The 27,665-nt window shown below is 39.7% G+C and overlaps 3 protein-coding genes across 4 annotated transcripts; 2 read left to right on the top strand and 1 right to left on the bottom strand.

The window, feature by feature from the left end:
* Nucleotides 1-1,242: 1,242 nt before the first annotated feature.
* LOC124881355 (lymphocyte antigen 75-like) lies at nt 1,243-9,620 on the top strand. Its single transcript, XM_047386925.1, has 3 exons — nt 1,243-1,533; nt 1,623-1,973; nt 8,458-9,620. The coding sequence occupies exons 1-3, from the start codon at nt 1,269-1,271 to the stop codon at nt 8,781-8,783; spliced, it is 942 nt and encodes a 313-aa protein (XP_047242881.1). The 5' UTR covers nt 1,243-1,268; the 3' UTR covers nt 8,784-9,620.
* Nucleotides 9,621-21,307: 11,687 nt separating this feature from the next.
* On the top strand, nt 21,308-23,932 carry LOC124880357. Its single transcript, XM_047385402.1, has 3 exons — nt 21,308-21,338; nt 21,421-21,786; nt 22,013-23,932. Exons 1-3 carry the CDS (start codon nt 21,308-21,310, stop codon nt 22,459-22,461), a joined length of 846 nt encoding a protein of 281 aa, XP_047241358.1. The 3' UTR covers nt 22,462-23,932.
* Nucleotides 23,933-24,068: 136 nt separating this feature from the next.
* LOC124880300 lies at nt 24,069-26,490 on the bottom strand. 2 transcript variants are annotated; one of them, XM_047385345.1, is made up of 5 exons: nt 26,293-26,490; nt 25,467-26,150; nt 24,563-24,685; nt 24,448-24,491; nt 24,069-24,300 (listed from the first exon to the last, which is right to left on the bottom strand). In XM_047385345.1, exons 1-5 carry the CDS (start codon nt 26,345-26,347, stop codon nt 24,184-24,186), a joined length of 1,023 nt encoding a protein of 340 aa, XP_047241301.1. In that variant the 5' UTR covers nt 26,348-26,490; the 3' UTR covers nt 24,069-24,183. The 2 variants fall into 2 exon arrangements, with proteins under 2 accessions (XP_047241301.1, XP_047241302.1); XM_047385346.1 differs by lacking the exon at nt 24,563-24,685.
* Between the last annotated feature and the right edge of the window lie 1,175 nt (nt 26,491-27,665).

Here is a 27,665-nt window from a genome sequence, read left to right as displayed (position 1 = left end):
CTGCTATAGCCAAAACTTTGGTCACTCGTGCCAATGCCAAACGTCGGTTTCAATGGTGCAAGGAGCGCAAATCTTGGGCTGTGGACAATGTGAAACATGTATTGTTCTCTGATGAGTCCACCTTTACTATTTTCCCCACATCTGGGAGAGTTACGGTGTGGAGAAGCCCCAAAGAAGCGTACCACCCAGATTGTTGCATGCCCAGAGTGAAGCATGGGGGTGGATCAGAGATGGTTTGGGCTGCCATATCATGGCATTCCCTTGGCCCAATACTTGTGCTAGATGGGCGCGTCACTGCCAAGGACTACCGAACCATTCTTGAGGACCATGTGCATCCAATGGTTCAGACATTGTATCCTGAAGGCGGTGCACCAATACACACAGCAAGACTGGTGAAAGATTGGTTTGATGAACATGAAAGTGAAGTTGAACATCTCCCATGGCCTGCACAGTCACCAGATCTAAATATTATTGAGCCACTTTGGGGTGTTTTGGAGGAGCGAGTCAGGAAACGTTTTCCTCCACCAGTATCACGTAGTGACCTGGCCACTATCCTGCAAGAAGAATGGCTTAAAATCCCTCTGACCACTGTGCAGGACTTGTATATGTCATTCCCAAGACGAATTGACGCTGTATTGGCCACAAAAGGAGGCCCTACACCATAATAATAAATCATTGTGGTCTAAAACCAGGTGTTTCAGTTTCATTGTCCAACCCCTGTACATAGTAAAATATACTGAAATGAAGGGCAGCTCTAGATTTTTGCATTTTGCCATGGGTAACTATGCATATGGCATATCCAAGTGTTTTTTTATGTAGATAAATGGTTATGAGGCATGGAAAAGAGCCTAAGTTGCAAATTTGGTCAGCAGTTTCAATAGTAAAATTTTCCTCCAGCCTGCTGCTACAACATTTTTTGCATATCAAAGAAATCATAGGCAGTGACGCGCCCATCTTTTGCTCAAAGACACACGGAAGGGTTGTCATTTTTCCAGATTGCTGTGATAAGGTCAGATTTCCATTCTGCAGGACACAGTGTTGTCTCACAATGGAGAGGATCTTGCCAGGAATCGTGTTTCTTTCAGGTCAGATATTTTTATGAACATTTCTATTAAAGATAGGTATTGATTATTTGCATAATATGAAATGTTTATTTTTTTGCAGACTGGCTCATCCTCTCCAGCAGCCTTCTCCATCAGTACCACTTTGTTAATTTACCTCTGACTTGGACTGACGCTCAGACCTACTGCAGAAAGGAATATACAGACATGGTCACAATCCAAAACTCGGAAGAACTTGACCAGCTTATAGACACACTTTCATCTGCTCGGTACAGCTCAGAGGCTTGGATTGGTCTCTACAGTGTAATCAAGTGGAGGTGGTCTGATGGCTCCAGCGCTGAATACAGGAACTGGGACATTTTAGGCGATGAGCCAAATTTTATTGCAGCCAGTCAGTTTTGTGTGTCCTACAGTTTTGAAGCATGGTGGGATGATTACTGTGAAAACAAATACACTGTTGTCTGTTCCAATGGTAATCATTTTTAGCAGGATATTTGAAAATCATAATTCTGAAATTGGGGGTCAATGACTTACTCATTTCTGCCTTCTTTTCAACAACAGGCACACAGCTGGATCCTGAATATGTTTATGTGACTGAAGAAATGGATTGGTCCAGTGCTCGGAGGTACTGCAGAGAGAACTTCATAGAGCTGGCAGCAGTAAGAAATGACGTGGAGAACAAGATGTTCCAGAGGTTGGTGCCAAGTGGAATCTATCCATGGATTGGTCTCTTTAGAGATCCAAATTTCTACTGGTCCGATGGCAGCAGCTTCTTGTTCAGCAACTGGGAAGATGTTTCTAATCCACTCGGTTCAATGACAGATATCTGCGGTGTTACATCTGTGATGGGGAGATGGAGGTTTTTATCCTGTGAAACAAAATTACCTTTTGTCTGCTACAATGTCCCCACAGGTGAGTATTTAACTTATGACATGTTTGGACTGTGCAACAATTGGATTTATCGTTTAATTTCAATTAGTTCCCAACAATCACAAAAACAACATTGTGGTCAGAAAAACAATACGTTAATATTTTGGGCATATCCTGCTTTCTGAGTATGCTCTTAATTTGTAATGTCTATCAGCTGATGTGGACTTCCACCACTTTAGAAGGCATAAAGTGTTTGAATTGTGCAGTCTTATTTTAAAAACTTGATGCAATAAAGATGACAAGCAGTGAAATATGGAGACCTATAAAGGGACAAAAGTAAATAAATAAAAATATCATGAAATTAATGAATGCAAATGAACCATTAAATAAATGAATAAACCATTTATTTATTTAATACATCATTAAATAATTAAATATACCTTTTAAATGATTAAATAATTAAATGTTATTTTTTTTAATAAATCAATTTACAGGTAAATGTTATTGTTTTAGTCTATAATTTTTTATTTCATAGCTCCCATCCAGCAGTGTCATTATGAAACAATTTAAACTGTCAACTTGACCCATCAAACTGAGTGGGTGGGCTGATCCTGTGATTCTGTGGCAGCTTCCTCTGCGCAGGACTTCAATTAGCTCTCTCGTGAACTGGATAAAGATATTTTACACTGAGCTAGGGATATAGAAGCTGGAGTTGATCACCAAGAGTATGTGTTAAAATAATTTTGGAAATATTTAATGAAGTTATTGAAGTTGTCTTGTCTTGCTGTGCGAAACAGCCGATCAGACATCAGAGTCTGTTGAGGAACCACCCTAATCCCGGCCACTGAGTTTGATGGGTCAAGTTGACAGTTCAAATTATTTCATGATGACACTGCTGCACGGGAGTCATGCAATACATAATTATGGAGTGAAATAATCATATTTATTTTTGAAGACATTTCCCCAAAAATATCAAAAAAATTTATTATTTAGTAAAAAAATTTAAAAGGTACATTTATTTACTTCATGGGACATTTAAAGGTTATTCATCCATTCTAAACCCTCCTGTGAAAGCAGCTCAGACAACATGGTTGACACTGTGCAATATTTACGTATCAAACAATCAATGTAGGAGTACTCTGTTGTGCTCCTCCCAGTGTGCCTGTTCTTTGGCTCTCAACAGCTCACAGCTGTATGTGTTTGTGAACGTCATAACTCAAATGATTATGATAAAAAAAAAATTCTATAACCAAGGAGCCCTAATTTATGCATTGACATTGGGCTGTATTATATTAGAAAAACACGCGGTATAAGATAATACTTTTGAATCTCTCAATGATAACCTGACTTGTGAAAAATAAACATTGAAAAAGACTTAATGTCTTTCTGCTTTGGGCTCATGGCAAACATAGACACAAGATAAGGAGTATTCTATCCAGCTATTGGAAAACCATAAAATTCATTATTTTCAACTAAATTAAGTTCTGGTTTATTTATATAGCGCTGATTCACAACAAATGTCGTGCCTGGAACACCTCCCGAGGGAGGCGTCCAGGAGGCATTTGTATAGTTGACTGAGCCACCTCAACAGGCTCCTCTCGATGTGGAGGGGCAGTGGCTCTACTCTGAGCTCCTCCCGGATGGCCGAGCTCCTCACCCTATCTCTAAGGGAGTGCGACCCTACGGAGGAAGCTCATCTCAGCCACTTGTATCCGGGATCTCGTTCTTTCGGTCATGACCCAGAGTTCATGGCCATAGGTGAGGGTAGGAATGCAGACCGACTGGGAAATCGAGAGCTTCGCTTTTCATCTCAGCTCGTTCTTCACCACAATGGACCAGCACAGCGCCTCCATTACTGCGGCAGCCGCACCGATCCGTCTGTCCATCTCCCGCTCGATTCTTCCCTCACTCGTGAACAAGACGCCGAGATACTTAAACTCCTCCTCTCGAGGCAGGAACTCCCCTCCAACCTGAAGAGGACAAGCCACCCTTTTCCGGTTGAGAACCATGGCCTTGGACTTGGAGTAGCTGATCCTCATCCCAGCTGCTTCACACTCGGTTGCGAACCGCCCCAGTGCATGCTGTAGGTCTTGGCTAGAGGGGGCCAGCAGGACCATCAAATACTTAACTTGTTAAAAAAAATAAACATTTTCTTTCTTTAACTGATGGATGGTAGACTTGAAATACATTAAAAATACATACATCTGGATATTAAAGTCATGAGAATTTGAAGTCCACATTAAGACAAACTGTAATGGTGATCATAACTGTAGCATGAACAGGTAGGTCTTGGCTAGAGGGGACCAGCAGGACCACATCATCTGCAAAAAGAATAGAGATGAAATCCACTGGTCCCCAAACCAGACCCCTCCGGCCCTTGGCTGTGCTCAGAAATCCTGTCCATAAAAGTTACGAACAGCACCGGTGACAAAGGGCAGCCCTGCCGGAGTCCAATATGTGCCGGGAACAGGTCCCACTTAGTGCCGGCAGTGCAGACCAAACTCCTGCTCCGCTTGTACAGAGACCGGATGGCCCCTAATATAGAGCCCCCGATGCCATACTCCTGGAGCATACTCCATGACACACAGTTGAATGCCTTCACCAGGTCCACAAAACACATGTGGACCGGTTGGGCAAACTACCATGAACCCTCGAGAACCCTGTAGAGGGTATAGAGCTGGTCCAGTGTTCCACAGCCTGGACAAAAACCACACTGCTCCTCCTGAAGCCGAGGTTCGACTATCGGCCGGACTCTCCTCTCCAATACCCTGGCGTAGGCCTTACCAGGGAGGCTGAGGAGTGTGATCCCCCTATAATTGGAACACACCCTCCGGTCACCCTTCTTATGAAGGCGGAACACCACCCCAGTCTGCCAGCCCAGAGGGACTGTCCCCGACCGCTACGCAATGTTGAAGAGGCGTGTCAACCATGACAGCCCCACAACATCCAGAAACGTGAGGTACTCAGGGCGGATCTCATCCACCCCCAAAACCCTGCCATCTTGGAGCTTTTTAATCACCTCGGTGACTTCAGCCTGCGTGATAAAAGAGTCTAACCCCGAGTCCCCAGCCTCTGCTTCCACCAGGGAATGCGTGATGGCAAGATTGAGGAGATCCTCGAAGTACTCCTTCCACCGCCCGATAATGTCCCCAGTCGAGGTCAGCAGCCTCCCACCCCCACTGTAAACAGTGTTGGCGAAGCACTGCTTCCCCCGCCTGAGGCGCCGGACGGTTTGCCAGAATCGCTTTGAGGTCAACCGGTAGTCCTTCTCCATGGCCTCACCAAACTCCTCCCAGGCCTGAGTTTTTACCTCTGTTACAGCCTGGGCCGCAGCACGCTTAGCATCACGGTACCCGTAAGCCACATCGGGAGTCCCACAAGCCAACCACAGCCGATAGGACTCCTTCTTCAGCTTGACAACGTCTCCTACTACCGGTGTCCACCACCGGGTTCGGGGATTGCTGCCGCGACAGGCACTGCAGACCTTACGGCCGGAGCTACGAGCAGCAGCATCAACAAAAGATGCAGAGAACATGGTCCACTCGGACTCTATGTCTCCAACATCCCCTGTCGAGGGTGTCTTGGTGCCAAATGAACTGATGAACCTCCATATGCTTGAATATGGTGTTCATTATGGACAATCCATGACTAGCACAGAAGTCCAATAATGAAAGGTGTCTCAAGACACCTTACAAAAATATTTAAAAAACATCCATTAATATCCAGAAAAACATAGTCAATTTAAACCAGTCATGTAGACAGATTGAAAGTCAATTACATACATTCAATTCAATTCAGTTTATTTATATAGCACCTATTCACAACACATGTCGTCTCAAGGCACTTCACAAAGTCAGGTACATACATTCCAATTAATCCTAACCATTGAACAGTGCAGTCAGATTCAGTTATTTATTCAAATTGGATAAAAAGTTTTTCTATCTAAGGAAACCCAGCAGATAACATCAAGTCAGAGACTTGTAGCTGTCACTCCTCCTGAATGAGCATGTAGAGACGATGGACAGTCACTGGCCTTGATTTTTCAGCAATCCCTCATACTGAGCGTCCATGTAGCGACAGTGGAGAGGGAAAAAATCCCTTTTAACAGGAAGAAACCTCCAGCAGAACCAAGCTCAGTGTGAGCGGCCATCTGCCACGACCGACTGGGGATTTGAAAGAACAGAGCAGACACACAAAAAGAATGCAGAAGCACTGATCCAGGAGTACTTTCTATGGGAAGGAAAAGTAAATGTTAATGGAAGTAGCTCCTTTAGTCATTTCACCTAGAAAGAATGAATAGATAAACTGAGCCAGTTTTCAAGGTTAGAGTCTGTAAGAGAGCACATATAATTAGTTACAGTTAAAGCTCAGTTAGTAGCTACTTCTAGGAGAGAGAAAGGGTTAAGCACTGAAAGACAGGGCCAAGTGGATCATCGGTAGAGGGTGAGCATTAAGTTGTTGCCAGCAGAAGCTTGGACGATGCCCCCCTCCAGGACGGTGTCACACGTAGACACAGAGTCAGGCCAGGTGTAGCTTCTAGGAAGAGAAAAGAAAGAGAACATAAATGTACAAGCAGAAATAACAGCAAATAATGCAAAATTGGTGAGAATGTAGCGAAGAGAATGAAAGTGATCATTATGTTCTCCAACAGCCTAAGCCTATAGCAGCATAACTACAGAGATAGTTCAGGATAACCTAAGCCACTCTAACTATAAGCTTTATCTAACTATAAGCTTTATCAAAAAGGAAAGTTTTAAGCCTAGCCTTAAAAGTAGACATGGTGTCTGCCTCATGGACCAAAACCAGGAGCAGGTTCCACAGGAGAGGAGCCTGATAACTAAAGGATCTGCCTCCCATTCTACTTCTAGAGAATCTAGGAACCACCAGTAAACCTGCAGTCTGAGAACGAAGTGCTCTGTTAGGAACATATAGAACAATCAGATCTCTGATGTATAATGGAGCTAGATCATTAAGGGCTTTATATGTGACGAGGAGAATTTTAAATTCTATTTTGGATTTAACAGGGAGCCAGTGAAGGGAAGCTAACATAGGAGAAATATGATCTCTCTTTTTAATTTTCTTCAGAACCTTTGCTGCAGCATTTTAACTGCATTTTTTGGACATCCTGATAGTAAAGAATTACTATAGTCCAGCCTTGAAGTAACAAATACATGGATTTGTTTTTCAGTGTCACTCCGGAATAGGATATTTCTAATTTTGCCAATGTTCCGGAGGTGAAAGAAGAAAATCTTAGAAACCTGTTTAATATGGGATTGAAATGGCATGTCCTGGTCAAAAATAACACCAGGGTTTTTAACTTTATTACCGGATAAAAATTTAATGCCATTCAGGTTAAGTGATTGACTAATCAGTTTCTTTTTCAGAGACTCCGGTCCAAAGACGACAACTTCTGTCTTGTCTGAATTTAGAAGCAGAAAACTTAAAATCATCCAAGTTTTTATTTCTTCAAGACATGCTTGTAGTCTATCTAACTAGTTGGGCTCCTCAGGATTTATGGATGAATAAAGCTGAGTATCATCAGCGTAACAGTGAAAATTTATCCTATGCTGCCTGATAATTTTACCTATTGGAAGCATATATATAGTGAAGAGATGTGGCCCAAGCACTGAACCCTGTGGTACTCCACAATTAACCCTGGAGTTTAAAGATGATTTGTCATTTACATGAACAAACTGGAATCTTTACACTCAATGCCATCTGTCAGCACAAGGTCCAGAGAATGAAGACAAAGGTGGGTAGGTTTGTTAATGTTTTGAGCAAAGCCAATTGAGTCTAAGATACCATTAAAGGCTATATTTCGGCTGTCACTTTCAGTGTCAACATGAATGTTAAAATCCCCCACTATAATAACCTTATCTGTATTTAACACTAAATCAAATAAAAGGTCTGAAAACTGATCTAAAAATTGAGAGTAAGGGCCTGGTGGACGGTACAAAACAACTAACAGAAGTGGTTTTAGTGCTTTGCAATTTGGATGAGGAAAACTAAGGATTAAATATTCAAAAGAGTTGCAGCTATTAATTGGTCCAGGACTAATCAATAAATCAGACTGAAAGATGGGTGCTACTTCTCCTCGCCCAGTATTTTGAGGCTTGTGAGAATTTAAATAATTAGTAGGAGTTGACTCATTTATTGTAACATAATCCTCTTGCTGCAGCCAGGTTTCTGTGAGACAAAATAAATCAATCTGATTGTCACAAATCAAGTCACTAATTCCAATTTTCCACCTCTCTACTTTCTAAAACTATTTTTAAAGAAAAGGAAAAACAGCAATATACTACAGTATTTATTATGCTGCTCTAAACAAGCGTCATCAAATGCCATAAAAAGCCTGAATGCATGATAATTAGCTGACACTTGTTGCAATCAATGCAGTTCTTCGCAATGTGCATATTATGATATTGTGGTAGTGATATATTTACAAAATATTGTGCAGTCCTATTTTACATATAACAACTAAATTGTTCATAGTAGTCACATCTTATCCCTCCTTGTCATTTTAAAGAAATAATGCAGCTGAGAGTGACGCTAAGACTGAAAACGGAGAACTCTGTGAACCTGAACGAGGCGGTTCTGAAAGCAAACATCCTTAAAAAGGCAAGGCTAGAATTTGTAGGGTTGTATATCTGGTTGCACATTCATAATTTGAATTATTTTTTCACAAACAAATTATATCTAAAAGTGTGTTTTCAAATGTTTACTGTCTGTGTCTCCCAGCTCCAGGACAGATTGCAGGAGAATAGGGTGAGTGGGGTAACCCTGAAGTGGAGAGAGCCGCCTGATGGTGAAGTCTTCAAGAAAGAGAGACAAACAATGAATACTTTTCTCTAAGATACAAACCTAAATGTATTATTGTTTGCCAGATCTTAAAACAGGACACAGAGGCACCTACTGATTAATACAACATAAAAATGACCCTAAACTCATTTGACTATACAAGGTGTTTCCTGATCAGGATTTTCTTTGTCCCAATACTGATTCAAGTCATTTAAGCAAAGACATTGGTCAACAGTCTGAGACTCCATTAAAGGTGATAAAATCAGGCCATGCATGTGCTTTTAAACTCAATAGCTTTAAAGTGCAGTAAAATACATTTCATATGCTTAGCTGCAGAGTTAGTTCCAGGTGCTTTCTATTATTCTGTATTCTTCTTCTAGTTCCTTTTTTTCTTATCAGGAACAGATATTTTGCCCCAGCAGGGGTTTCTGAAGGTCAACCTCAGTATGCTGGTCCAACACAGGTGACTTGGTGAAAGGATAGTATGGATTTTTGTAAGTGAGGTTCTGTGAAGTTACAATAAAGATGAGGTTTTCAGTCTGTCTGACTACCTGTTAGCTTTCCACCACTCTGAGGATTTCTTCACTTTTCTAAAAATGAACAATATGTCTTCTGTCTGCTACATGGTTTAAGAAAGCTGAAATGTGCAAAGCTCTGGAATTCAGGATTATTAATTCTTATACATCCGGCGCAAGTCTCTTACTTTTCTCCTCCGTCTCACTGTCCTCCTTGAAATAAGTTATTGTACGACTAAGAATCATTGTTTTTCACAATATGGAAGTCCAGAGTAGCAGTTTTGACAGATTAAGGCTTATGAGGCTCAGTGATGAGTTTAAGATTTTTTGGGATTTGTGTGATTTCTACATACAAAGGGTGTTTTGCCAGATTAAATTTGTTTATTATTTAAATGGCACAAAGCAGTGCACAGGCCTCTGTACACAAAAGCCCTTCAGCCGCCTCCTTTCCTAAGTCTATAAAATTACTGGAGATATTTCTTCTTCTGCAGCAAGAAGTGCAAAAAAAACATATCACATACATGAAGGGAAACTCCTCAGATGGTTGAACTAAAGTGGTATCATCGTTAAAGGATGCTCATAAAAGCCAGAGAAAAAAAAAAAGTGCATGCAGCACTCAGAATGCAGTCAGGTCATGCTACAACAGCATGACAAAATAAAACTAATTTAGTAAATAATTTTACGTACAGATGCCATTTGAAAATTTGTAAAACGGTGCAAATTGTTTAAATAGGTACAGCTGGTACAATAACAAAGGTGTGTCCAGGGGTTTTTGACATGAAAAGTCTGGGCTGCACGGTGGTGCAGTTGGTAGCACTGTTGCCTTGCAGCAAGAAGGTCCTGGGTTTGATTCCCAGCTGGGGGTCTTTCTGCATGGAGTTTGCATGTTCTCCCTGTGCATGCGTGGGTTCTCACTGGGTACTCTGACTTCCTCCCACAGTCCAAAGACATGCCTGTTAGGTTAATTGGTCACTCTAAATTGCCCTTAGGTGTATGAGTGTGTGCATGTGTGTGGCCCTGCGACAGACTGGCGACCTGTCCAGGGTGTACCCTGCCTCTTGCCCATAGACTGCTGGAGATAGGCACTAGCTTCCCTGTGACTCACTATGGAATAAGCGGTAGAAAATGACTGACTGACTGCTTAAAAGTCCAATAAAGATGTAGCCTTAAAGCTTTTAATATTGCAGAATGTTTGCAAAGATTTTAAACTTCTGTGTAAAAGATGAACATATTCACATGTTCTGCAGTTACGCTTGCTCGCTTCTTTCTCTGAACACGTTTGATCTCGAGAGGTTTTGCGAGATTTCCCGAAGACATCTGAATGTTTTGTGAGTGAAATCTCTCGGTATGTAGTATGTAGTGCTTGTTGTGTGACTGTACACCACAAACTATAGAACCAAACCTGTTATATCTACGATTTCTTTTCATTTTGTGTGGGATGTCTGACGTTTTGGAAATCCCTATCAATTTTAAAGTCTGGCCATGTGAACCAGGCATAAGCTATATCTTGACAAACTAAGCAAATATTTCAGCTATGAACAGCTACATTTTTGCCTAAAAACGTCTTAAAAGTCCATGCTGTGTAACAGAAACTTTAATTTATCAAACACCCAGTTTTTACAGTTTTCATCTGCCATCTTTGTCAGTATCACTACAGGCTGTACTGCCCCCTGAAGTCTCCTTAGAAAACTGCATGTCATTTTAGAGCTTACAACAGAGAATGAAATATCCAGATACTCCAATGTGTATAATTCTTTTAAATGACACTTTGATGGATTACATTTTGTGTCTAAATTTTTTTATAGTCAACAACATTGACTAATTGTTGCAGCCCTAGTTTGTATTGATGCATCTGGGGCATCTCAAATGCACAGAATGGCAAAAATCTATCCTGTTAAACACTTTACTTCTGAGAAGGAAGTTAGAGCATCTGGACATTTTTGAAATATTTAGTCCAGTATTTTCAAATCAAAGTGCATACACTTCACATGCTGCCTGCATATATATCACAACTGGTATTCGAAAATACCAACCACTATACTTTAAGAGCTGCCTCAGCACCCAACCTGATGCCGACCCTCTGTGGAAGGAGGAACAAGTTATCAGCCAGATCCAACTTGGTGAATTGAAGGGGAGTGATTTCCAGAAAGACATCTCTCTTGATGCAGCATCTCAATAGACTCTCTCAGCAGACAAAAGTACAATCAGCCCCATGTAACTTTGTTCTATCCAGAACACAGACGTAATTCTATTTCAAAAGGATTTAAACAAGGCAACTTCCAATGTGATAAATACTTTGATTATGTTGTTTTGGATAAAAGCATCTGCCAGATGAATAAATAAACAAAGATGACCTATGCCTCTCAGCATAGATCAGCAAAGATTTGTTTAAGCCAACAGGTGCTACCTACATACTGTAAATAATTACCTTAATCAACTCAGCCAAGTCTTTGGTGAAGAAATGCAGCACACGTTCATCAGTCTGTTATTTCTTCATGAATGGGTGGAGCATCCTGGCTATGGTCATGAAAAAGTGTATCTTTGGAATGGTAAGGGGATCCTTTATGGCTGCCTCAATAGTGTCATGGGATGCAGTCTTGGGATTTGGAAGCTGTTTTTTGCACACAGCATCCGCATAGAGCATGAGAGATGGCCAGTGTTGAGGTAAAATAATTCTATCACTGATATCCTTGCGGCCTCAACCTCACCCCAGTCCGGATGTTGTGAGAAAGAACAGAAGAAGAGCATTAAGATTAACACAAGTGTAATTTGGTAAATAAGTCCAATGATTTCCAATGCAAAAATTGAATACAAAAAGAATGATACAAAGAAAGAAAGATTTACCAAAGGGCCCTTTGGGAGAGCTCGGTCAGCAAAGCGAGGCCGTATTCACCGACTGGTCTGTCTTACAATCAGTGTTAAAGCGTTTTATACCCTTACTTCAAAGCTGACGGTTTGTTTACGAAGCCACAGGTCACTAATGGAGTTTTCTACGTTCCCGTGTCCCCACTATAAATTAGTTACTCCTATGGGAGTACTTTATTGCCTATATCATGACTAACAGCCGGCATTTACTGCTCCCAGCTGCTGGGAACATCCTGACCTGGGCTTAACCCTTTCTCCAACCTGAAGCCTGCTGTGACCTCTGTGACTTCTCCCTCTCAGGCTCACAATACATGTTATATCTCAGTTTTATGCTTACACATGCGAACTGAACAAATAATATGAACGTAAATAATTTTTATTCTCAACACCAGATTCCCAGAACCAACTCAACAACAGGAAGATTTTCAAGCCACCTATGGCCACAAAATAGCTTAGGAATCGTTTATGCAGCCCTCCCTCCTTGCGGGACTGTTGTAGAAAAGTGTGTTTAAAGGCTTTAAAATTGTATCTATGTGCCACATAGAAAATCCAGCCCTAAAGGCATCATGAAGTGTGTGGAGCCCACAGCTGCCTACGGACACCAGCTGTTCACCCTCGTATTTCTCTGCATGGTCATGTTTGAGTAGGTCCAAGGGCTTCCAGTTGACACTGGGTCCATCCATGGAGTCTGAAACCAGCCTGCAGCGGTCCAATTGAAGCAATGACTCCTTATGGAAAATAAAAAGATAGATGTAGATCATTAAAAATAGATGTACACTCACATTATACATTTAAATACATACATTTAATAATCTACAACATTTCAACAAAATCTAAAGCTTGGTTTAGCTGAAAGAAATTAGCTCACTAAATTTAACTGAAGAGTTTGTTTCGCCTAGGCCACATGAATTTTAAAAGCAAAAGTTATTCTAACACCTCACGATGTTCTCATCTATATTTATCATTTATATATTATCCTAAAGAAAACCAACTTTTTTGAAAGGTCTAGACATGCTGAATATGAATTTGAATGTCAGCACTGAGAACTTTGGGAGGCACAACCTGGATTCACCCCATGTCAATATACCCCCAATTATCAATACATTTCAGTACAATGTAAATACATTATACTGGCAAAGTAACTATCACTTATTTCCATATGTTTCAGTAGGTCCTCTGCTGTTCCATGGCCCATAAACTGAGAGCCCACGTACCTTGTTTCCACCTTTCCATTGCTCCAGAACCAAACATGAAGATCAAGCTGTTTGAACTTTGTGGTTGAACTGAAGCTTTCATCTAACATTACCACATACGGTCCGGTTAGCATGCGTGTCAGCTCTCTCTTGATGAAGTATGCCAAGCCAAATCTTGCTATACAAGTAATCTTTAAGTAAGTAATTATTAAAAACTGGAAGGATAGAGGGGACCCTTCGTCTTCGAGGAAGAAATGTGGCCGGAAATAAATCCTGAATGATTGTGATCGGTGATCATTTAAACGTTTAGTGAAATCAAATCAAAGAAAAACAACAGTAGAACTTCAGGCTATGTTTAATAATGAAAGTAAGCATTTCCACATGCACAATGCGAAGGGAACTCAAGGGATTGGGACTGAACAGCTGTGTAGAAAACCACTAATCAGTGAGGCTAAGCGGAAAAAAGGCCTCAATTCATTGGGGACCATAAAGATTGAACTCTGGAGCAATGGAAGAAGGTCATATGGTCTGATGAGTCCAGATTTACCCTGTTCCAGAGTGATGTGCGCATCAGGGTAAGAAGAGAGGCAGGTGAAGTGATGCACCCATCATGCCTAGTGCCTACTATACAAGCCTGTGGGAGCAGTGCTAGAATCTGGGGTTGCTGAAGTTGGTCAGGTCTGGGTTCAGCAACGGTATGTGTTCAAAGAATGAGGTCAGCTGACTACCTGAATATACTGAATGATCAGGTTATTCCATCAATGGATGTTTTCTTCCCTGATGGCACGGGAATATTTCAAGATGACAATGCCAGGATTCATCGGGATCGAATTGTGAAAGAGTGGTTCAGGGAGCATGAGAAATCCTTCTGGATTCATGGATTGGCACAGAGTCCAGACCTTAACCCCATTGAGAATCTTTGGGATGTGCTGGAGAAGGCTTTGAGCAGTGGTCAGACTCTACCATCATCAATGAAAGATCTTGTTAAAAAATTAATGCAACACTGGGTGGAAATAAATCTTGTGACATTGCAGAAGCTTATCGAAACAATGCCACAGCGAATGCGTGCCGTAATCAAAGCTAAAGGCAGTCTAATGAAATATTAGTGTGTGACTGTTTTTCTTTGGTAGCGACTTTTTTTATGGCCAGGCAGTGTATTATAAACACTTCTCGGGATTAAACGAAAGTTAAGACTTGACGAAATCAAATTTAAGACCTAAGATAAAAATCTGGGCATTTTAAAACTTTTTAAGGCCTTAAATACAGATTTTCAAATCTTAGACAGTTTTAGACTTTTGAAGACCCTGCAGGAACAATGCTTAAAGAGGAGTTGATCCCATGAGGCAGATGCCAGATTGTTTACCTCAGTGAGGTAATTAGTCCTACCTTGTTTCTGTTGCATTGTTCTTCCCATGACAGCTTTAGTCAGAATTTGTCCTCCCGTTCATAAGACCCGTTCCATGCCCATTCTCTGCTTCCTCATTCCTCGGATCAGCTGAGAAATCCTCTCAAGCTTGCCTCCGTCTCCTCACTGCTCCTGGGATCGTGTTCTGTTTTCAGTCAGTAACATCACTCTGCAGCTTACCAAACACTTGTATGTCCACCCTTCTTTGCTGTCTGCTTCACTACTCTGTTTGTTGGAAAGAAAGAAAAAAACCAGAAATACCACATAACCGAGCCACCATTCACCACCACCTCTTGACTTTAGACTCTGTGGGTTTGCTCACCCCCTCCTGGACTTCCTCACCTAACAGTAAGATTTCTGCTTCTTCCGTCAATTCATTATCTACCACCATATCATACCTGGAAAATACCTACTTACTTGTCCTCCCCAGTGACCAATCAGAATTCTGCCAAGGACCCAGAAGGTCTACCTCACTGCACATTTTTTATAAATCTGTTAACCTCTCACTCTGTGTCCATATTTATTGCTCACACCAGAGTCATACTACTTTGACAGCCTTACACAGCAGTTTTCATTTTACCTTTTGTTTTGACATTTTTTAAATTTAATTTAACCTTTATTTAACCAGGTAAGTTATTAAGAACCAATTTTTCGACCTGGTGGGAAGGGAAAAGCACAAGGTCACATCGGGCACATCATTACTTCAACAGTAAGACTTAACTAGATGCCTGAGATTTAAAGAAGACAAGCCTTTAAATTTCTAAGTAACAATATTCTCATCTTGTTTCTGATGTGATATGCCAATAGTGTGAATAAATATGGGTGTCCCAATTTATTTATGACCAGAATAAATTTTTTTAATTTCATATATATTACAAAAGGTTTAAAAAGGTCTGATCTTCAATTTAAATGACTCCTGTTGCCAAATGTACTGTTATAATTGACATGAAATAACCATGTGACCAATTATGTTAGGAAAACATACAGACTTTCCTAGGATGTCCTACTTTCACCTGATTGTAAATATAAATACACAAAAAGCTAGGTTAGATGTCAGATTTTGTGCCTAACATCTTGTTCTTTTGTATTGTATCGGGCAAACTTCTGCTGCTTTCTCCTGTATCTGTGTCCACCTTCACCCTCTTACCGTTGACATTGTCATGGAGAGCTTTCCTTTTTGTAAACACTTCTTCTACAATTGAAAACTTTTGAATGCCTTTCTTTTCCTAACTACAGACCTTTTGAAAAACTGCTGTGTCCTACACTTCTCATTTGAAGCCCTCTTTGTTTTGCTTCACTTGCAGATGGCAATTCAGCATGTGGCTGTGTATATAGTTCATTAACCAGGAACACAAGTCTGCCTGATGTTGCAGCATCAGTGTGCTGTCATTTTAAAGTGAAGCTGTGGGCCAGCAGGGGGCAGTAGTCAGCCTACATTTCACACAAATTACCTTGTTGGACTGTTTCAGTGATCAAAACAAAGACACATGTTAACATGTGCTGTGGTTGACTGACACTGTTTGTTCTTTGTTCAAGTTATTGAAGCCCAGCAGTGGTAACATAAAAGCAACACCATAAAAACAATTCTGTCCTTTAACACCATTAAAAAAAGTGGTATCATTTAATTTTAGGCTTTATCTGCAGCAATCCTTCATGAACAAGCATGTAGTGACAGTGGACAATGATTTTCATCATGCTACTCATAAACACAAACTATAGTTCTAACCTCATACAACTAGAAAAATGGGTTTACATCACTTCCCTAGATCTAGAAGAAATTTAAAGATGCGGGAAGAAGTATAAAAGTGAGTACACCCCTCACATTCCTGCAGATATTTAAGTATATGTTTTCATGGGACAACACTGACAAAATGACACTTTGACACAATGAAAAGTAGTCTGTGTGCAGCTTATAAACCAGTGTAAATTTATTCTTCCCTCAAACTAAAGATACAGCCATTAATGTCTGAACCACTGGCAACAAAACTGAGTACACCCCTTTGTGAAAGTTCCTGAAGTGTCAATATTTTGTGTGGCCACCATTATTTACCTGAACTGCCATAACTCTTCCAGGCATGGAGTTTACCAGAGCTCCAGAGGTTGCCACTGGAATGCTTTTCCACTCCTCCATGACGACATCATGGAGCTGGCGGATATTCGAGACTTTGCGCTCCACCACCTTACGCTTGAGGATGCCCCAAAGATGTTCTATTGGGTTTAGGCCTGGAGACATGCTTGGCCAGTCCATCACCTTTACCCTCAGCCTCTTTAATAAAGCAGTGATCATCTTAGAGGTGTGTTTGGGGTCTTTATCATGCTGGAACACTGCCATGCGACCCAGTTTCCGGAGGTAGGGGATCATGCTCTGCTTCAGTATTTCACAGTACATGTTGGGGTTCATGTGTCCCTAAATGAAATGTAACTCCCCAACACCTGCTACATTCATGCAGCCCCAGACCATGGCATTCCCACCACCATGCTTGACTGTTGGCATCACACTTATCTTTATACTCCTCACCTGATTGCCGCCACACCATCTGAACCAAACAAATTAATATTGGTCTCATCAGACCTTAGGACATGGTTCCTGTAATCCATGTCATTTGTCTTCAGCAAACTGTTTGCAGGCTTTCTTGTGGACAGACTTCAGAAGAAGCTTTCTTCTGGGATGATGGCCATGCAGACCAATTTCATGTAGTGTGCAGCGTATGGTCTGAGCACTGACAGGCTGACCTCCCACTTCTTCAATCTCTGCAGCAATGCTGACAGCACTCCTGCGCCTATCTTTCAAAGACAGCATTTGGATGTGACGCTGAGCACGTGCATTCAGCTTCTTTGGATGACCAATGCGAGGTCTGTTCTGAGTGGACCCTGCTCTTTTCAAATGCTGGATGATCTTGGTCACTGTGCTGCAGCTCAGTTTCAGGTTGTTGGCAATCCTCTTGTAGCCTTGACCATCTTCATGTAGCTCAACAATTTGTCTTTTAAGATCCTCAAAGAGTTCTTTGCCATGTTGGAACTTTCAGTGACCAGTATGAGAGAGTGTGAGAGCTGTACTATAAAATTAAAAACACCTGCTCCCTATGCACACCTGATGACCTCTGATGTCAAAACTACAATCTGAGAATGACAACTAACTCAACTCGAACAGTTTGCTGTTCAGAGTTTGAAAACCTGTGGGGTTTTGCGCTCAGTGACCAGACCAACTGCATTTGCACTGTGTTTTATCTGTATTTGCCAGGTTTTATATGCAGAGCAAAGTAGGTTTATTTGTATTGCTTCCTACACAATGTGACCCAAAATGCTTTTCAGGTAAATAAATAAAGAAAGGACGAGAAACGTAGTCAAACTTAAAATATGTCAAAAGAACAAAAGTAAACATTTAAACTTGACATTTTAAAAGAAATGTTAAAAGGCAAATGTAAAAACAAAGGATGCTACTGAAATGCCCTGATAAAGGAACCTTTAATCTTTATGGATAAGCTGCGGAAAAGAGTAGCGATTTCAGTCCTAATTTAAAAGAGCCAAATGTTTCTGCACATCATGAGTTTTCAGGTAGTTGGCAGAGTGGCATACAAACTAAATGCTCCCTCCCCTTGTTTAGTTCTGGTACTGAGAACTGCAAGGCAGACATTGGATTTTGAAGTTAGGGGCTGGGAAAAAAGCCTTTCTATTAAGAACTCCAGACTTTCTTTACAGACATTTATGTATGTAATTTTTTTTATTTTTCTATGACAAACTGAAAAAGTTCCATTGTACTACTGTTTTAAAATGTAAAGATTTCTTTATTGGGACAAATCATTATTTACCAAGTTGCTACTGTTTAATTTGTTAATATCTAATTTTTGAAACCACCGCTTTAGATGTTCTTTAATGATTGTTTTGTGTACATTTTTTGAAATGTGACACAAATGGTGCTGTCATGCTGTTATTTCAGGTAGCTGCATCAATTTCTATAGGATGAAGCACTGACAAATCAGATGAATCATACAGTAATACTTAGAACGCTTTAAGATAGTTAGAACATTGCCTTTTTTCGGCAGTATTGTCATATGTCAAGTGTCTTATGTATGTATAATAATATCATCCTACCAAGAGACAAACAGAAAACTAGCCTCTGGCATATTTACAAATACTGTGTGCTTGTTTTTTAATATGCGTCATCCCTGTTTTAAATAAATAAATCTGAATTTATTTCATGCTGTTCACTCATCATTACTTTAAATATTCTTTGATAATAAATATATTTGTCCCATAAAAATGAATAAACTGTGAAATTGTTATAATTTGCAGCCTTTGTATATTTAAACTTTTTAAAACTGCTGATTACTTCATGGTCCTGTAGCTGGCCTCTTCTTCTGCAGTTAGTGGATGAAGAAATGACCTCCTAAGCCACACTGTTGTATTCAAAACCATACTCAGTAGTTTGGTTGTCAAATGAAAAATAGAAATCACTATAGTTTCTCGATTGTCCAGCTAACATTACCCTACTTATTCCTAGAGTTTCTGTTTGGAGTACACTGCTTGATATGGCAGCCTTCTTTTGTCGCCACTGATAACTTCAGAGTACAAAGAAACAATTGTAAATTGAAGACTGAAGCTTAGAATATACTATAACATTTCTTAGAATAAGTAAAGATTTTTGCCAGTGGGATAAATGAGTTTGTGATGTTGACACTAAAATATTTCTTCAAAAAAAAAACTCAAAATGAAGAATAAAAATTGTCACATGAATGGTAACATTGACAGACCCCTGCATGTTTCAATCAGTGATGGACTGATGTTGGTGAAGTCTGAACCATGTATCAAGATACACAGTAAAAATACCCCTTTTCCACTAGTCCATACTCAGCATGGTTTGTTAAGGCTTTACTTGCTTTTTAAGCGTTTCCATTAGTAACGGTTATGTGGAACTATTTTTAGTACCTGGTTGGATGCGGTTCCAACTGTGCCAAGTCGTGCTGAAAATGTGGAGTCAGAAGACTATCGGTCACTGATTGGGTAGGGGGCGTCACTAGTCATAGCTAGTATAACTACTATCTTCAACCATTGAAGTGTTGAATGCTGGGCTTATTTTGTATATGACCACTATAGCAACCTAGCCCTAGGTAGCATCATTTAGCTTGTACCGCTCCATGGCTTCCCTTTCTCCCCTGTACTTATCCAGTGTGTTTTGTCTTGCCACCTGCAGCAAATCCTACATTATTGTGTTTGTGTCACATACAAATCAGATCAGATATTTTTTGACTGTTGCTATTGATGATCCCGCCCACATTGAGATGGTATTCAATTGTAATGGAGAGCCAAACTGTGTGGAGTAGAACTGACCTGAGGCTAACTGCACTGAGTAGGAACTAATGTAAAAGGGCAAAAGACACTTATAGAGAAATGGCCTACATAGCCAAGTCACCAGAAGAAAGTCATTACTGCGACAGGGCCGCAAATCAGACTGCGTACAATATGCCAAGTTACACAGAGATAAGCCTCAAAATAAAAAAAGAACAGTTATTTAGAGTGATGAGATCAAAGTTGAACTTAATGACATAACCATAAACTATACATAACAGCAAGCCCTGTTATAACAAAATTCCCTTTGTGAGACATGAAGTTGGATTTCTGATGGTTTGGGAATGTGAGAGCTGAAATATGCAAAAGGTCCATCCACCTTCTTATAAATTTGATCAGCTTTTTTGTTCCTGCTGAACAAAAGTCAGCATGATGCTGGAAACTCCACATTTCATTGATTTCATTGAGATGCTGTGGAGTAACTTAAAAAAGCCCGTACAAGCAAGAACCCCTTAAACACCTCACAGTAGAAAGTGAGGAGTGGGGTAACGTTTTCACAGAAAACATAGAATATCAGTGAGACACTTCTTATCTGACATCAGTCAGATAAGAAGTGTCTCACTGATATTCCTTCAACCAAAGGAGGCAATGTTTTCCCTCAGTATACACATTTTCATTGATATCTTTCAATTACTGTATAAAGTATCTATTTTGAGATATACTTGAGATGGAGATATAAAATTTCTTTTAAAAGTATTTCTGGGACGTCCAAACTATCTAGCTATCTGTGGATATCCACAGTGAAACATGGTACTATTGATGGATTATATTATTTTTCTAGGAACAAACTTGAATCCTAACGTGCGGTATTAAAGGAAGTTCAACTTTCATGATTGATGTCCTGAAACCTCCTGCTGAATACACTGATGAGGTTTTCCTGCTTGAAATAGTTGTGAAATGAGGTTAACATGTCATAATTTGGCTTCTGCCTCGTTTAATCAGAGGTAATTTGCAAAAAATGCAAAAGATCAATAATGAAGCTTGTTGAAGTCATATTACAAAGTAATACAAAAAAATAGTTTTTTATTAGTTGGTTTATTATCAGCCAGATCGGTTTGGATGGGACTAAGTTTATATATTGTCTTCTACATTTGTTGCATTATGTTTGTGTCAGTTGAATTGTTTCCTGCTTGGTCAAGGTTTTGAAATGTCACACAATTTGACTTTTCTAACAACCAATCAAATGTAACCCCGTTTTTAATGCTGTTCTCTGCTGTTTTGCTCAAAACGTTCAGTCGAAAGAGCTCTGAGACAATGTGGCTGTACACAATTCTCTGTGGAGTCTGTAAGTATAAACCAAGTACTCAATACTAAAACTTAGTGCCAATGTAAATGTTTTTATATTATCATTTATTGTCTTGACTCAGGTCATTTGCCAGCTGTGATCCATTCAGGATCAGTCAAACAAGACAGTGGTGTGAGATCTGCCACTGTAGGGGAAAATATTGTGCTATGTTGTTTCCATGACAGCCAGTCAGCAATGCACTTCTCCTGGTATCGCCAAACATTAGGAGACAGACCTGAACTCTTGTCTAACATTTACAAATATGATGAACCATCTAAAGTCTTCCACTGGTTGGAAAATAATCCCCGTTTCTCTGTGGAAAGAAGTGAAGGAATTAATCATTTACACATTTCTGAGGTCCAGCTCTCAGATTCAGCAACATACTACTGTGGAAGTTCCCACTCCAACACTGTGGAGTTTGGGGAAGGGGTCTTTTTGAGTGTTGAAGGTAAGGGATTTCTATTTTTGTTGTCGTTTCCAAGAACTTTAGTTCCTCTGTTCCTCAGCACGTCTTTGCTCTTAGTTAAAGAACGAAGTTGTACTGTTTAAATAAGTATGCCACAGAATTTGCAAGACTTTATTGTCCTATTGTCAGAGTCTCACAGTTTTGATGGTTCAAAGTTCTTTTAGTGGTCTGTTTGCTATATTTTACTCTAAATGTTCAATGTTTATAGGAACAAACCATCTGGAAATCATCCAAGAGCCAGCATTTGAGACAGCCCAGCCTGGCAACTCTGTAACGTTTCATTGTACAGTAGGCACCAGAACCTGTAAAGAAGAACACATTATCCACTGGTTCTGGCATGGAATTTACCAAGCAGTACTCCACACACACAGAAATCACAGTGGAATTATCTCTGCTCAGCACCACTATTCACAGAGTTGTGTCTACCATTTACAGAAGAACAACGTGAGCTTATCTGATGCAGGAACCTATTACTGTGTTGTTGCCTCCTGTGGAAAGATGCTGTTTGGTAGTGGAAGCAAGCTAATCATCAAACACAATGCTGAAGATCAGGTTTCCCAAATAGTAATCTTTGTTTGGCTGTCAGTGTTCAGAAGTGGCATTCTGTTGTTTTTTGTGATTATTTGTCTTTTTATTTTTGTCAGAAAGACCCAATAAGCCCAGTGTGCATGTTGGGTGGTATGGTTTTACATCACAGCCACTAATTAACTCTTCGGAAGACACAAATTATGTGAGAGAAGTTATAATGAGAATTTTGATCTACTACTGCTTATGTAGTTTCATTTTTTAAACTGTACTGTGCTGTGCTTGAAATTTTATGTTTTATAACCTTTTAACACAATGTCTGTGTTGGCATCATATTATTTTCACTTCTGCATCTAGAAGAGTCTGTGACTTTAATTCGACTGCAAATAAAAGAAGACAGCAATCACTTATCAACTTAGTCATCATGTGAAATTTATTTTAAAAACTGTATTAACTCTGACTATCAATAAAGGATTGGTCTCCAAAGTGTTTCTGTCTCTTACAGTCCTTGGTCCAGGTACATCATGTATGTAGACAAGGTATGTTTTTATTTATTTATTGCAGTAAACAACAAGTTTGAATTGTCAATGCTAAACATAACGGTTTAGATGTAGTCTGGAAAAGTACAGAATTTGATTTCTGTATTTTCCAAGTTTGGATAAGTATGAAAAAAAATAGAAAAATTGAAAAATATCTATATTTCTAGATTTTATTCCCTATCCTATAGCCTAAACATTCCTTCCTCCCTTCTTTCCTCACTTTCATCATTTATTCCTTCCTACCTTTTGTCTCTCCTTCCTTCTTTCCTACCTACTTTGTGGAATTTCCTCTTTTTTTCCCCTTTGTTCTGAACTCATTCACACCCCTCTTTTTTAGCTCCCGCCCTCTACCTGTCTTCTTCCTTTCTTTCTAATTTCCTTCCTTGTCTTCTTTTTATCCTTTCTTTTTTCAGTCCTTCCCTTCTTGTGTCCTACCTACTTTTCATCCTTCTTCCCTGTGCCAAACTTTCTTTCCTTCATACACATCCTATCCCTTGTGAATATAATTTTTACTCTCTGGATTTTGCTGGTTTCTTACTTAAAGCCTGTTACAGAGCGTAAAAATCATCCAGTAATTTATTGTAACAGGTAAGCAGGTAAAAAGAACAAAAATAGCACAATATTAAAAAAACTGGCAGACAATTTGCTAATGACTGTGTAATTGTCAGACTTTTTAAAATTGATGAGGTCAGTCATGGTCATATTTGTTGATTAAATTTGTTGACTTATTAGATATGTATATATTGTTTTACAGCTTAATGTCCCTAAGATCATGTTCAGACCTGATTTTAACATGCATCTTGGCTGAAATGACTTCATCAATAAAATCCCGGAATGTGAGAAAACGTTTTTTGGGGGATTATGAAGGAAGTTTCCAACAAGTAAACATAAAGTAGAAAAATGTCTGTTTTTACTAGATTACAGATAGCTGTATAATTGTTTTGGCAACAGCTGTTCTATACTGAAGTTGTTTTTGTTTAAAGATCTGTCCAGTGAACTGCTTGATGTGGAAGTCATGTGAGTTCAGTGAGTAGGCATATTCCTCCATTGTGTTTTGCTTTGAGATGCCTTTATTTAGCGTTGTCCAGACACGTGCAGATTATTTAGGACGTACGTTGATTTAACCCTAACCCTACCTAATTTCCCTTTAGGGACGCATGGGTGAATCAAGTTGAAACTGAAGATGAAAACCAGTAGGTGTCAGTTTTATCAAAGAACTTTATTACAAGTTTACGCCTCACCTTTATACCCACCAATGAAGTTGCAAAGAAGCATTTTTAGAAACAATATATAGGTTGGTGTCACCTATTGAACTCTACTGCCTCACGGTGGAATAGACACATTCACTGAAGCTCTCTTTTGTCCTTCCTGACATGCTGGGTTTGAGATTATTTATAGCAGCATATTGGAGGTTTTCACCATCTTGATGCAGCTACAGATGAAAGATAAAACAAAAAAAGAGGAAATAAATCCAAAGCACTGACAAAAGAAAACTACACACTTCACCCATCTCAGTCAGCTGTTGCAGAAAGGACAGTAAGAGAAAAGTTTGTATCTCTCTACAGCAAATGTTTTTTACCTGTGTAGTTAGAATATGTCTTGCAGAAAATGTGCCACTGCATTCTGGAAATAATAAAACCACATTTATTTTCATTCTGCTGCAGCAACTCTGACTTTTAAATTACAGCAGGTACCTGTTTGCTGATTGCATATTTTGCTTAGTCTATACACAGAGAAAGCCAGTGAAGCAACCAGGATGGTGGTGAATGTCAAAACCCCCCCCAGGACATAAACCAAGACAATAGAGACAGCATCAGCTGCAGAGAGACAAGCAGCAGAAGACACAACAAATTTTTGTTTGCATCTTCGTCAGAATCTATCGATTATATGTTCGCAAAGATGTTACAGCATAGAATGGTTCAACAATAAAAAAAGCCAGTAAAAATACAAATATAGCAGCATAAATATAAGTACCATAAATGTGCAAAAATAGAGGTATTAGGAGAGTGCCAAGTGCTCTCCAGATTTCAGATGAAAATACAGTTATAGCACTTTACAATAAAAACTATAAAATGTTAATATTGTCCCGTGGGAGTAAACAGATAAAATAAGTATTGTAGGCAGTAAACAGACTTAAACTTATACTTAAAAAACGATAATTGCACACAGACATATATTGCACATTGACTACATACATTACTTATATTCAGTACTGCTTAGCAGTTTCAATCCAAAGAAATCAATGATTTTTAAGTGAAAGAATTGGGGAGCCAAGAATTTATTGTAGATTTCTTTTTATTCAGAGTTGATGCTTTTTCACAATTATGTGAATATTATGTCAGTATTACTAATTTTATCTGATTTCTTGTCATGCCTAAATAGGGTTTCGAACATGAATGGTCTTAAAGTTCATGTCAAGGATTGCTGCACCTCCAAGCAATGAAGGCAGATGTTATTGCCCCCAAAACAATCTGAAATAAAACCTCACAATGTGGAATAATGTATAATTATCAAGAATGAACCTATAATGTCTGATATTTGGACTTAGTTTCCAAAGTTACTCTTTAAATCAGGTGGCATTAATATAAAATAACTCACCTTCAGAGTGCAGGATGGTCCTGTTTCCAAACAGCAAGTGTCCACATGAGGCAACAGCACAGAAATAGGTCTCAGCAAGTGAATTCATCGGCAAGTTGAAAGTACACCTGTGTCTAGTTGGGTCTGTGTTGGATTTTCTCTCACACTGATCCAACCCTCCCTGGCCGTAAATGAGTCCTGGATGAGATTTTACAGAATTGCTGATCCAGTAATAACTGTGTTCTCCACCACAGCTCCCAGTTTGTACTGTACAGTTCAGTGACACATAGCTTCTTGACTGGATAGGCTCAATTTTGGACTGATGAAGTAAAGTTCGAAGGTTCATTCCGAAACCATTTACACTAAGAGTAGTACCTTCACAAAATGTAAACTCAGCTAAATTGCTCTTTACACAGTAATAAGTTGCTGAGTCCGATACCCTCAAATCTGCTATCTTTAGCAAAATGTTACTGTGGTTTTCATTATCTAGAGAGAAACGAGAATTGTTAAATTGATCTTGAAAAATGGCGATATTGTTATGCTTGTAGAGTGTGCACACGAGCTTAGGTTCCTTTCCCAGAATTTGTTTATACCAGTAAAACATCACTGCTAGGTCATCTTGGCAGAGGCATTGCAAAGCAGTGTTGTGTCCAACTTCAGCTGATTCCATAAGTAATAACCTGTGGGTCCAAGCTGCCCTATGAGCTGAGGACAAAATAATACAAAAAGAGATACAGGAAATTGGATGAAAGTGCAATGGAAGGAGCTGTGCTGCAATCTTTGTGTGTTGAGAAACAAAGTGTCTCGTAAAAGGGTATAGAAAAACCCGTTGCAAAACTGAACTTACCCACTATCATGACAAGCAGAGCTGGCAAATACAAAGTAAAGGTCGGAGAAGTCATTGTGCTTCAAATGCAGTGATGAAATAAATGAATCTCTGTAAGTTTCCCCCTCCTTAGGACTGTTTCTGATTAGCCAATCAGAGTGACTACCTGACTCTGAGATCATTTGCAGTGCCACCTCCTTTCACAGTTGTGTTCTATGATTATTGAACCTGACATCAGGTCTACAAAGACAGAGAAATTAACTGGATAAGATGAGAGCTAAAAATAATTAATACTGTACAGGTATTAAAATTAAATTAAATTAAATGTGCATCTAAGTAAGGTGATTTTGAAAATGTGCAAAATGCGCATGTATAATTGTGCATAAAAAAACAACAGACTATTTACAAGAAAAACTGTGCAAAAACAGCAGGGATATAAACACTTATTGAAATTGTTGCAAGCAGTGGTGATTACAAAGTCTAACAGCTGGTGAGAGGAAGGACCAGCGATAACACTCCTTTCGGCACCTAGGATTGGCATTTCGCACACATGAATTGGATACTTTGCAAACTTTTCCGACATTAGTGGATCTGGGTTCAAACCATCTATTATTGGGTTAGAGAAGGTACAGGGCTCCCCCTGGTTCTCCGGTTCTGGACCAGGGGTTTTTATGCAATGTTTACCCTATTTTAAAGCATGGTTTTCTAGGCAAAAATATATCCCAGCAGGGCATGGAGGGAAACATTTTGACATTTACCAGAGGAAATTTTCCAAATATCCTGAGGTGGCACTCGAGTATAAATAGACATCGGGAACCTTTGTCAGACATCCCACACTCCAAATGGTAAGTCCTGTTGCTCTCTGAATTCTGGCGTTATTTAAGAGACCAAAACAAGTGTGCACCATCACAAATGTAACAATTTTTTTTATTCTGACTGGTATGCTGTCTTAAATTATCCATGTTTCACCTTTATATGTGGAGAGGTGCAGGGCTGTGTGATGAAACTCACTTTAAGCTTGCTAAACGAGGTGGGACACCTGACTGCATGTTGGTGGAGCAAACAATTTGTGCTGGTTTGTGCTGGCTGTGGGAATTTGTGCTTGCAAAATGTCACTGAGATAGGATTCATGCTTCTTTTCCTTGGTAAAACTGGGCCCGTGTTCTGCTAGTTTACAGGATTGCAATAATCCTGGCACTCCTGCCCCCTGTGCTTTAAAGTCTATGTGGCTATGTCTTATCACATGGGAAGGTCAAACTTCATTACCAACCTTGGAGGATAAACGCCATACTGATTGCAGCACAGGCAATCTTTTTCATGAGGGTGAGCAGGGTGAGTACTGCAACCGCGGCAGGTCTATTTTACAAGAAAATAGGAAGCTTAAGAGTGATCTG

The sequence above is a fragment of the Girardinichthys multiradiatus genome, chromosome 14, assembly GCF_021462225.1.
Source record: "Girardinichthys multiradiatus isolate DD_20200921_A chromosome 14, DD_fGirMul_XY1, whole genome shotgun sequence".
Taxonomy (NCBI): Eukaryota; Metazoa; Chordata; class Actinopteri; order Cyprinodontiformes; family Goodeidae; genus Girardinichthys; species Girardinichthys multiradiatus.
This window is presented reverse-complemented; position numbering and strand designations above follow the sequence as displayed.